Consider the following 12,707-nt stretch of genomic DNA (forward strand, 5'->3'; position numbering starts at 1 on the left):
TGTCGCACTGCGTACTTCATCTCGGAATGAAGGCAGTGAACGAGCCATTGTGTCTATGCAAAGTTGGCAAGCACTGGACTCAGGGCATCCAATACTTGCACTGCGCATCGTGCTGTAGGCGTGTTCGTATTGCCTACAAGCGTGCGAATAGCATTGATGAGAGACTTGATCATCATCAAAATTTCACGGTCACGCTCTGTCACCTCATCTAGGCGAGATGCGGAGCGTGGTGCTACCGGTGCGCGTTCGAGTTTTTCTGCAGGAGTTATCCTTGGGAGTGATGGCCATGTTTCTTCCACAGCGTCCTTTCCAGAAACAGCATTTTCAGTGCGCGTGTTCCTTCTGTTCGGCGGTGGTGATGAGGCCGATTCAACGAAAGGAGGCTTTACAGCAGGCTTGATACCTGCAGACTTTCTAGATGAGCGTCTGCGACGAGAACGATGTCGCCTGACGACAGCAACCGCTTCTCGGTGAGTCGAACGGTCCCTCACCATTTTCTTCAAAACCGAAATTTCCTGCTTTATTTTCGGACATTCTTTTGATGTGGCGTCGTGGGGCCCTTGGCAATTCGGACAACTATAGGAATTAGCCTTACAGTTGTCGGCAGAGTGTGGTGCACCACAACGAGAACATGTTGTAGAATTTCCACAGACGGCACTCACATGACCAAATTTCTGACATTTTCGGCACTGAAGCGGCTTAGGAACAAAGGGCCGCACAGCATGTCGGAAATGACCCACCTTAACATGTGACGGCAGGCGATCACTCTTAAAGTCAATCTTCACGCATCTCGACTTTCCTAGACGGCACACCTGGAGTATTTGGGGCCCATCATTAGCAGGCTTAATGAGAATCGGCAGATCTTCGTTCGAGATGGTCACGTCAATGTCATATATGACGCCTGTAGCTGCCTGTTTTCCTAGCGGAATGATAGTGCGAACATTCATGCCACCGAGGACGGCGACTTTGCTCAGTGAATCTAACGCTGACGCTTGAGCGACGTCCACTGCTACAATATTTTTCCGGGGATTCACTCTGATATCCTCAATACTGTTCGGCAACAGTAACTCGAGCTCTGAAGACACAGCTTGCCTGTTCAGTAGCCTCATGTTGATGGATGGTTGCGTAGGCAAGAAGAGGACGGTGTACTTCGGCGGGCTTTGGGGGGCCTTCACAGCAGATGCGTCCACCGATGCCCGGAGCATCCTCCGCTTTGCTTTCTGGCTCATGACGGTCACGTATTCGTCGTCGGAGCTGTCGGCGCTCTCGGCAGTGTCAATAAGGGTAGCCTCACTGTCACTGGAAACGCAGTTCCGCTTCCTTGAGGCTGCCGACGCGGACGCCGGCAAATCGGGTGGGCGTGCAGGTGAGTCCACTTCCATCTCCGCCGAAAAGGGAACTATGCTCCCCGTATAAATGCGAAATTAAGAGAAAACTATGAAGATGAACGGCAAACACTCAGCTACAGCAACACTTCGTCTTCGTCGTCCCCCCGAGCAGCTGCGTGCAGAAAAAATGAAAGAGCAAGGACGTAAGAAGACCCTCGCAAGCAAAGACACAAAGTATTACAGTCCCGGGGCTTTTTGATGGGCCTTTACTGACTGTTCAACTTCAACGCCAGTTTTCTCAGAAACGTGTTTTGACCCGACTGTCCAGCTTGCCACGAAGCTTGCATGACTATGGCTTGACGGATTTTCATGTGGTTTTTTGCATTGTGTTCCTCAGTGAATTTTCTATGTCGTGACGTTTTCATATTTGTTAATTACTACCTCATTATTTTTACTCCTAAGCTAATTTCACATTATGATAATGACCGCATTTACAAGCATGTATACAATGTTCTCTGTAAAATAAAAACAGAGTCATAAAAATATTTGCAGAATGTCACGACACCAACCATCCCAATGGCTAAAATATAAGAGCAACTATAGGCTTCTACCATGTTTTTTTGTCACACCAGGCTTTGGGCAAGTTTGGTAGTACAGTGATGGATAAAAAAATTTATTACGCCAGAACTACTGGAGATAGCTAAATGAAACTTTGTCACTTATCATTTAGCGCAGTTTCCAGTAAGCGTGCCAAATTTCATTGCTCTACGACAAAAACTAAAGAATTTCACTTTCGATCCCCACCTCCCCCCTTAAGACACCTGAAGTTTGTCTTGCTTATACATTACACACGTAAAGTGAAAAGCAGTGTCTGAACGGATATTTCAAAATGTGAGGCGTCAACTGCACCTGGAAAGTGATCTTTTGCGTGAAAAATTGCAATGCAAAACGCACTGATAAGCAAAAGTCAGTTCATTTCGTTGGTTTGCAGCCAGATTTTTTTTTTTTTTAGCTGAGCTCGCGTAATTCTTTGCTTCCCTCGTCGGGGTCACTTTCAGTCGAGTTCCTCATCACGGTCTGCAGAGTGCTTTTGCAAAATGCGGCATTGCTCAGAAAGACGTGCTCCAAAGAGAATCTCCTACCAGACGAAATTGTTGGCAATCAGGCGAATGACTTGGATGTGTACAAGAACCAGAAACCCATGGAACAGAAGTCCGTCCACATACTTGTCGAAGCACTGGCAATCACCTACAGCAGCTTGTCTATGCAAAAAGAGCTGACTTCCGATGTAAGTATATCTGGCTTTCTGCGCTATCAGTTTTATATTCCTGCCCCAGAAGAAAATACTTCAGTTACATATTCTTGCTTTTTAGTTGTATGTATGTATAGACAATCTTTTTCATCCATCAATATGAAATTGTGAAATTTTTAGCCTTCCTAGCATTGTCTACTGTGCAGAAAACTAACCCCAAACTACTTTGCTTCTTTCTTACTATGCTAGCACAATTTTTTTTTTATTGCCAGTCATTCCAAACACTGAAAATGCTAGGAGGGTGACAATGTGGGCTTGTTATTATTGCATAATACTTCATGCATACTACTGAGAATGCCTTCACAGCAATGGAAAATAATCGCGTTTTTTAACTTTTTATTCAATTCCTAAAGGAACTCAAACCTCGTTGGAAGTTTCTCGTGGCTTTGATGAAGAGGACCGTGAATGAGTTGTTCCAGACCACTGATGTAAGTTCCTGCTCTGCGATACCGCATATCTGTTGACATTTTACTTGTAGGTTATCGTGCAAAGTTTGTTGTGATTGCGGTAGTTTGTGATGTCAGTGTGCCAGCTTTCAGTCCCATAATGCAACATGGCAGCATCATCTTTGTCCATTAGAAGCAGTTTGACTGTACTTTGTATAGGACAGGGCGGGAAAATCCAGTAGGCGTTCCCTGTTTGAATTGGTTTATGGCATCTTTTTGCACACATCTACTTCTGCCACGTGTCCTTAAATGGCAACCTTGTAATAGTGCTGTGGAAACAAAATTTTAGCAGGGAAAGCTTAACTCCATGTTGAATAAAACACAAGTGAGAAGTTAATGCAGTGTTCACAAGACCAAATAAATCTGACGTATGCAGAATCTACACCCACATTTCGTGGTGAGTGATATCGCACAGGCCGAAGATGAATAGATGGTAAAAGGAAACCAAAGCAATTTAGAATGCTAAAGCATCTCAAAAAAAATTATTCTACTTGTTCTACGAAAATTTTGATTAGAGGAGAAAGGGAAAAAACTTGGCATTCTTCTCAAAATTTGCGCTTCAAGCCATTTGCTGGTGTCAAGAACTAAATTTCGGAGTAGATTTTATTTTGCTTTAATTGGATGAACAAGCTGTTCCTCTCGGACATTGCAGGTCGGGAATTGTCCCCATCTGCTCGCACTAAATTAGGTCGGCTGCTGCACAATTCATGCTAGTTTCTGGAAAAAGCCCACACTGCAGCTTGCAATTTTAAACTTTATACTAGTTACTAGTTGCCACATGCTGTGCAAATTGTTTGCATTGTATAAATGTCAAACTGCAAAGTAGTATCCTGTGTGGTCATTTCCATGGCCTCGGTGATAATGGTAGCTCAATCCCGAAGGCAGTGTCGTGCGAATGTGTTTAACAATCTCTCCCAAGGTCGGGCGCATTTGCATTTGTGCTGGGAAAATTGTTATGCCATGAATTAACTGGCATGTCACCAGTGCACACGCATGTTAATGATGGCATTTCTGTGGACTTGCACATTTACCTAATTTTTTGCCACCACTGTGAAACCTTTCAGTTGACATTCAGCACTAGCGTTGTACATTTTCCCTTCACCTGTAACTGCATGCCTAGCCTTTTTTTGAACTTAAAATATACAGTTAAACCTTCATATTGTGATGTTAAAATGGGCAAATCACCTCTTTCAATTGAAACCTGACCTTTTATGCAAAGTATAGGTGGCTTTATCGCTGAACATCCACATAGCTTCATAGAACTTGCAGTGGTGTGGGTGGCAGCTGCAAACAGCTCAAGTTAGTCAAAGGAATGAGATGTCGCGAGTAAAATGAATTCGTATCTGGAAAGTCTAGTAACTATGCCACGGTGAGGTTATTGCATTCCTCACTCTGGCGAAAAAAAATTGATTTTTGCTTTTGTTCAACAATCTTTCAAACTTGGTGTAATTATCAAGCTGAAATATATCTCAAATTATAGACTTCAGTCTAGATGCGCCAATAACCGAATGCAGTCGCATTTGTTCCTTCTGAGCAACCCTGTACAGTGGCACAACAAATGAGACGGAATTTCGGGAGATGATAGAAGATCGAAGTGACGAGTAATCATTGAACAAAGAATCTGGCTGGAGCCAACGTTTCGACAAGAGTACTTGTCGGTGTGCTGACTCCAGTGACATTCCTTGTCCAGCGATTTCTGTTTAGCGGCACGCACAGGGTTTCTTTTTCACACAATGCAGATTTTTCATAAAAAGGCTATGACAGTCAGGCCTTTGTCTTCGCAAAAGAAGTCTATGGCGAGGCAGAAAAACTTTGCCTCACTGATAGGTATATTGAAATGAGTAATTAACAAAAAAAAAACTTATCGTAACTCACAGGCAGTTGTTTATTTGGAAAAGTTGTAAGAGGTGAGAATTTATGGCACCCCCCCCCCCCTTTTTTTTAAACATGTGTGATTTGAGATATTAGTCATCGAAATTGAAGTCGTCAATCTAGGTGATATCGAAACTGAACGCTCGGGGTTCGCAGGAAATGTGGCAGCTGTGTTAAGTCAGACCGGAAGCATGCGTGACGAACTTTAGAAAAAGGCGCACAGCAGCAGAATCTGGTCGGAAACAATGGCAAGTCGTCCCAGATAACCAATTAGACCACTTATTCTATGCGTTTGGTGCATAGGGCTTATTTGTTTCTTTTGTGCTGTACCCAAGAAAACTAATTTCAGCCCTTTCTTTTACTGTACAGTGTAAAACTAGCTGGAAACCACTGTGGCACTTCTCAGACTAGCGAAAAAGTTCTTTGCACTTCCGTAAAGTTTAACAAAGAAACGGATAAGCACTACGTACCAACAAAGTGGTCCACTTGTGTATCTCAGACGGCTTGCCGTTTTTCCTGACCAGATTCTGCAGAGACTTGCATTTTTTTCAAGGTTTGTCACGTGAACTTAGTGTGTGACGCATTTCCTGCTCACCTGGAGCGCTCAGTTTTGATATCGCCTGGATCGAGCCCTTCCATTTGTACGATTAACGTCTCGAACTACTTGTGTTTTGGGGGATTTTTAAAAAATGGGTATGCCATATATTTTCATGTCCTAAAACTTTTCCGTATAAACAACTGCCCTCAAATCAATGATTAAATAGTTTAAGGCTTCTGTTACTTGCTCATTTCAATGTAACTGTGTGGCAAAGTTTTTCTACCTCGTCATTGAGCTCGTTTGCAAAGATGAGACGTGACAGATGCAGCATTTTGATTAAGAAGTCTATTGTTTAAAAAAAATACCTTGGATATTAAAGTCATGGTGTTGGCACCGGGAGGACCTGTGAACTACATCTTAAACCTGTTCATTCTAACAGAAGGCATTATCGCAAAGATCCACCAACGTTGAGCGACAATCATCCTTGACGCAGAGCAGTGCTATGAATGGCGCCAATACTGAGCATGGCGTGAGTATGCCCAACTGCAAACAACTCTTCCTCGCGACTGGGCTGGTGCACAAAACCTGGTCCCATTCTTCATGTGGCCTGCACGTGCGATTTCTCAAAGCAATGTCATCTGCACATTCAGATGCTTAGCATGTGACAGCACCTTGGCAGTTTCTTCTTGGTTTGCAAAGCACTTTTGATGCGTCAATAACTGGCTTTTGGGCTTTTGCTTCTGGCACATGGGAAACTCTGCACGAGCACAGGACGTGGGAAGAGAAAGATGAACACGCGATTAATTGCAAAAAATGTTGTTGAAGGGTCAATTTTAAAAAGCCTCATTTGAGCTGCAAGTTTAAATTGCACTTTAATTGCATTAAGAATACTGCTTGTCTATGGAAGAATTAGTGCAGCTTGTACTAAGTCAAGCAAGGCTGGGTCACAGCTTCTCCTGTTCTGTACAGAATGCTAGGGCGGTCATTGAGCACGTGCCAGTTCATAATTGTCTATCTACGACACACGGCAAACTTCGACCATAATGGCTCTGTTGTAAAAGACTCAAATGAAATACGAGTGGTGCCTTCAGCTTGAACTTATCGCATCAGCCTACCATGAATTTTAATGTCAGCTGGGGCCTGGTTATTGTTTTAATCGTTAAAGTTGAGCTACAATGTGTTCTAGGGGAGCCACAAACAAAATCTGTAAATGTCTTTTAAGCTTGCCAGAGCCACAGCAGCCAATATAAGACATGAACTTGGGAGAAGACCTACTGGTCAATAAAAACCTCATATGCCACCTGAATTCAACAAAACTGAGTGAGTTGAGGCTGTTGATATAAACTGGAATGGGAAAGGGAATCGTTCAGTTTGACCTTTTTCTGTATGTGCAACCCCACTGAGCCAATGAACAGTGAAGCAAAGTAAATTATCTGCAGTATTAGTAGTTGAAGAAAATCTGTAATGAAATTGTGCATAGAAATTCTTGCAACAACGAAATTTCCTGTCCCCGGCAAACTGTTTTAGTATTATGTTGCTAAACTTCAATCCCACAACAACGCAAATTTAAGGGGACGTAAAAAACATTTTCTGCTCGCGCAAGGTCTGCATACCGCAAAATGCAGAGCAAGCCCCCCCCCACCCCCCCCCACCCCACGGTGAAGGATAAGCCGACCAGATTTGGAGGGGGGCGCGCTTGCTCGGTCCCGGGCTGAAATTCAAGATGGCGGCGAGGGAGCCGCTAAAAATAAAAAATGCCCATCCAGGTTTCTAATGAAATGCTTTTATTTACTGTTTTTATTCCCCATCGTCACTGTCAAACCATTGAAGCAGCGACTGATTTGACTAATATGCGACCGGCCACGTGACAACGGAATTTCATAAACATTAGATACGCATTCAGTGTACTCGTTCTTCTGGTTCTTTTTACACAAGCGATGTTCGTCTTGAAAAAAAAAAAGTGGCCGCAGGGGAGAAAGGGGGGAGGGGGCGCTTGTTCGGTCACAGGCGCCCATTTCAGATCTCCCGAAAAAGGGAGGGGGGCGCTTGCTCGGCATTTTACGGTACTCTAAAATGCAGTCAAATGTCTTTGCTTCACACTTAAACTGCATTAAGTACCATCACATTGCGCTTTCGTGGGTGACACCATCTTCGTTTACAAAATTGGCACTGTGCGGGAAGCAGTCTCGCGCGCCAGACGTTGTCATTGCCGCTATGTCGCTTGTTCATAGCCGCATTAGAGTGTAGCCGCATAGCTGTTCAAACTAGCGGCACGGTGGCTTGCTGTCTTCTGTTCTCAAGCTGCCATGCACAAGCAGTTTTAGTCGCGCACATAAAGTTTATTTGCTGTTCAAATGGGTCTGGGATCCTTTCTGGTGATGTTCTGTGGCAGCTGCACAGCGATGTGGCCAATCGATGACAGACGATTGCCATGACGAGAATGTTGTGTGTTAATTGGGCACTTTCGAAACGATGTGGGTGTTCCTTGGAATGCACGATGTCGCATAATACAAACGCCTGAGAAAGATCTTTGCATTTGCTACATGGGAACGGTTGACAAGGCAAGCTAACTGAATTATGGCATAAACTTCTTGTTTTTCTGACAGTTTTCCGTATTTGTACCGTATTATATTGCTACAGTTGAACCTGACTATATCGAACTCGGGTACATCGAATTGTCGTTTATATCAAACTATTTCACGACAATGCTTTAACGTCATTGCATAGAAAATCTACGGCTCCATCGAACAAAAATAGCCGGAAAATAGCCTCGGAAATATTTGCTTTTCCTCAAGGAAGGGAGAGCGGCCAGTGTGATTAGGAGAGCACTGCTTGGACGAGTAGAAACTACCGCTTATCGTGTGCTTTTCAGCATGATTTCTCGTCATTGCGTGGCTGGCACGTTGTGAGGGGTCACAGTTTGCATCTCCACTCATTTTAACGCAGTGGGTGCTGCAAAACCTGCTCTTGTCCATTAAGCTGGCGATAAAAATACTGTCAAACGCAGGGAAAAGAAGTCTTACGTCGCCGCTGTGTATAGCATCCCAAGAAGCACGCCGAGTACGATATTGAAATATAAGGCTGACATTAGGGCCAAGGCAGGCTAGACTCTTCCTGCTCCAGGCGAGTACACATAGCTGTGTATGAAGATTTTTGAGGCGCTAATTACATAGATACTGCATTTTCTCGTGTATAACCCGCCCTTGCATATAACCTTGAATCCCCAACTACAAAACTGCAGAAAAATACAAATTAACAAAAAAGAAAACTGCGTGTTTTCGTGAAGGAGTCTTCTTTACATTAGTGCCGTGAAGCCAGCTCGTGTACCAAAATTTGCATTGAAAGTGCAATAATTTTCTTAAGTTGTATATCGAATTATCTGATACATCAACCCTAATTCACGATTTTCTGCAAGTTCGACATATGCAGGTTTGACTGTATACATTCTCGCGATTGTGAAATTTTTCGGTTTCCCTGACGATTTCGTTATTGTGAGGTTGAAGAATGTAAAAGGAAATGAAAATGGACCAAAAGACCAGTTGTCGCAGGTGGGAACTGAACCGACAAACACGTGCAGTGCTCTATGAACTCGTCACAGGTACTGTATTAGTTTCGAAGTTGTGGTGAAGGCTAATGGTTGTGCCATCATTGTAAGCTAGCATTTTATGCTCGTTATCTGTAAGAATACTGTCCATGCCTTGGCAAGAGATATTTTTTTTACTAACAGCTCTGCTGTTGCACACTGATGAATATTTGCTATTAGAAACATCGTCATTCATCTTTTTTCTTTCCTTGAGTAATAAAAGTATTTAGCTCTTTTTGAATGCAAGAGCCGCAGTGGGCTGACTTAACATAGCATGCACACACTGTTAGTGAAGGACTGAGGCAAGCATGTTGCAATATGCTTAGTACTTTGATAGTATATGTGCTTAGCTTGTGGGCTCCTACTTAAACGCACGGGAATTTTCTCAGCTGTGCCAAAATTGATGGGGTTTGTTACATTTACAATAAAAAATTTAGTCTAGTGACCGTAGGAAGTCTGCTCTTTATTTAGGCCACATACTTTAAATATTGCCAGAAATATTTAAATTTTAGAAGAGTGCCATGTTTACAACTATATAACTCTACTCTGGAAAACAAACTACACCTAATAATTAATAGACAGCCTGCATATTTGAAAGTGTCCTACCTTTTTTTTTTAATGTCCAAATTAATCTAAATACTGCATTTTTGTAAAATGTGCCACTAATTGGCAACTTTTGCGAAGCCATTGTTAAAAAGTTGTTACAAATTTGCATAAATATAAATTCATGTCAGATTTGTCCACTTCAGATGCAGTTTAACAGAACTGCAGAATTTATCAGTTTTTGGTGACAAGTTACGAATATCTAAAGTTCGAGCTTCTTTTTTTTTTCTTAAATTATTTTAATCCTCGACTTACCCGTTTTTGAAAATTCATGTGAAAAAGTTTGGGCCCTTGATATACGTTCTGCTTTCAAAAGTACTAGTATTTCATTTTCTCTTTCAAATGCAGCAAATTTCTCTCAAGTGACTCTAACAGTTTTCTCATAAAGCAGTTTCTGCACGTTTTGTGTACGTAATAATTTAAGTAGGCAGCATTGGAGCTGAACACAAGCTGAAGGTTCCTTTTAAAGGGGTCATGAAGCACCCCTTGGGCTTGTTGAAAAAACACATCCTGCGGAAAGCTGACACGGCTATGAACTGCTCTGCAAAATATTAGTCGTGCGCGCCGCGTAAAGGCCACAAGCGGAGCGCGAAGTTGCCGTTTCCTCAGGCGCCCTCTTTTGAAACAGAGGCCGGTTCTCACTCTCGTCGGTGGGCGGGGCGTATGTCCGTTTACGTCGCGGATCTGTCAGTTTACGTCGCAAGAGACATAGCATGCTTATTGGCCGATAGCCGACGCAAATCGAGAGCGGCGTTCGGATCAGATGCGCTTCTTGCCGCGGGGTGCCGCCACTTGCCGGCGCCGCACTTCTCAGTACACGGTAGCCGCACTCGCGCAAGCGAATCACAGCGGGAGAGCGATCGCGTTTCATGACACGCACTGACGTAACTTCTTACCCCCGTGCCATCCCTCCCTGTCTAGCTTCCAGTGCGCTCGTCGGCACGAGAAAAGAGAGAAAGCGCTGGGAGCGTGCGCCAAACCCCCGTAACTCCGCTGATTCTTGACGGATTCGAGAAAGTTTTGCGGCAATCGATTCAGGAGGCAGTAAACTCAGATATTGAGGTCATTAGATCATTACAGTAAAACCTCGTTAATTCGAAGGCCTCGGGACCGAGAAAAATATCCCAATTAAGCGGGATTCCCAATTATCAGAAACAACGCGAAATCAAAGAAATCAGCCAGAAAACGTGATGTACGGAAGTCGCACCTTTATTGTGGCAAGTCAGCCTACTTGGAGAAAAATTCCTCCATGCGTGACTGACGCGTTCGGTAGTTCCCAGCACTGAAAGTCATATTTTCCAGCCTGTCAATGAGGCGCAGCATCTCAGCCTCGCCGCCGTTGCACTCGACGAAGCTGTGCACAACACTCAAGGCATCGATGACATCCGCCAAAGGGGGTGCTCGGGAGGGCTCGTCATCGCTGTCAACATTAGAGGCCGAATCGGTCGATCTCGCAGCTATCTCGCTGTCGATGTCGGCTTAACACGTCTGCACTGTGCACTCGACATTTGCGTACTCGGAGAATCCGATTGGAGTGCACTCCTCGTCCGCGTGCAAAGCCTCATATCGAGCGCAGAGAGTCTCCCCTTCTTCATCAAACGGGCAAGTGACAGTGGTGACAGCAAACTCAGCGGAGGTTGCCTCTTCTTTCACAAAACCGGCGTGCTCAAAACACCGTCGAATAACGGTGGCCTCCACCTGCCTCCATGCGTGAACAATGAGGCAAATACCACCGAGGAGGTCAATGTTATACTCCTTTCCGTTGTCATAGCAAAGGAGCATTCGCTTCAACAGCTGTAGCGATATATTTTCCTGGTATGGTGTATGACGCCCTGGTCCATCGGCTGCGATAGCGACGTCGTGTTCGGGGGTAGAAAGACCAGCCTGATTGCCTGCAGGTTCTGAATGTCGCCGTGAGCTGGGCAATTATCGACGACGAACAAAACGCTGCGCCCTGCGGCCGCAAACTTGCGGTCAAGGTGCCGCACGTATTCTTCAAAGAGTGCAGCCGTCATCCAAGCTTTCTTGTTGTTTTTATAGATCAGGTCATCCTTGGATGGCAGTCGTGCATTTTTGAAACAACGAGGCTTTTCTGTCTTCCCAATAACAAGCAGTGGCAGCTTTTGCTCACCGCACATGCTTGCACCAAACAAAACAGTGATTCTATCTTTGTTCTGTTTCCGCCCCTTAATGTCTGCCTCCTTCAAAGCGAACGTCTTCGTAGGCAACATTTTGTAGAACAGAGCAGCTTCATCAAGGTTGTAAACATCTGCTGCTTCGTACTTGGCGAGTAGTGGAGCCAAGGTGTGCTGCTTCCAGCCGTTGACAACAGACTGATCCGCGCTGCCACTCTCGCCACAGTCACGAATGTCAGGTTGTTGCGCTCCTTAAATCGGCAAAACCATCCATTGCTGCATTTAAACTCAATGTCCAAGTTGCAGCGCCAGCTGGTTGGCCTTCTCACGCAATATGGTCCCATTCACAGGAAGGTGTGTTGCGTTGGCTTTCTGCAGCCAGTCGATCAGAGCTGCTTCAACGTCGGCGTACGTAGGCGGGCGTACTCGTGTACGCTTTGACGAGTGCGTCTTGCTGTAAGCATCGAGAATTTTCTCCTTATTCTTGATGATGTTGCACAGCGTTGACAGAGGCACGTGGTGCTTTTCGGCGAGAGCCATTTTCGACGCCGTCGACTTGCTGGCCTCTTCAATTAAGCACACCTTTTCGTGCAGGGACAAGCTCTTGTACTTCGGCATCTTCCTTCCAAGCACACCTCAATCAACTAATTCACAGGGAAGACACTCAAGCGGAGACAGGAGACAAATGGAGCAGTCGCACCGAATCGCACAATGCTCGCCAGCCGACATCCAAATGGCACAAAGACTCCACAAAACATTCACTTCGCTAGAGTGGCTAACATCGCTGTTGAGATGATGATGATCATGATCGCAACCGCACGCATCGCCGCCTGGCAATTGCTAAAACATGGCGTCTACGACGTATTTCCGGTAAAAAAAAACATGGCCTT

General features: G+C 44.6%; 1 protein-coding gene across 2 annotated transcripts in view; it reads left to right on the forward strand.

Annotated features, from left to right (window-relative positions):
- LOC119393324 (condensin-2 complex subunit G2) overlaps window positions 1–12,707 on the forward strand; it is a 76,374-nt gene that overhangs the window by 35,666 nt on the left and 28,001 nt on the right. The window contains exons 15-17 of one of the 2 annotated variants that reach the window (XM_049416211.1): window positions 2,387–2,616; window positions 2,994–3,068; window positions 5,936–6,025. In XM_049416211.1, coding sequence (XP_049272168.1) covers window positions 2,387–2,616; window positions 2,994–3,068; window positions 5,936–6,025 — 395 coding nt within the window. The remainder of the gene's footprint in view (window positions 1–2,386; window positions 2,617–2,993; window positions 3,069–5,935; window positions 6,026–12,707) is intronic. The other variant, XM_049416212.1, reaches the window with a different exon arrangement.

This window comes from Rhipicephalus sanguineus, chromosome 5 (genome assembly GCF_013339695.2).
Source record: "Rhipicephalus sanguineus isolate Rsan-2018 chromosome 5, BIME_Rsan_1.4, whole genome shotgun sequence".
Classification (NCBI taxonomy): Eukaryota; Metazoa; Arthropoda; class Arachnida; order Ixodida; family Ixodidae; genus Rhipicephalus; species Rhipicephalus sanguineus.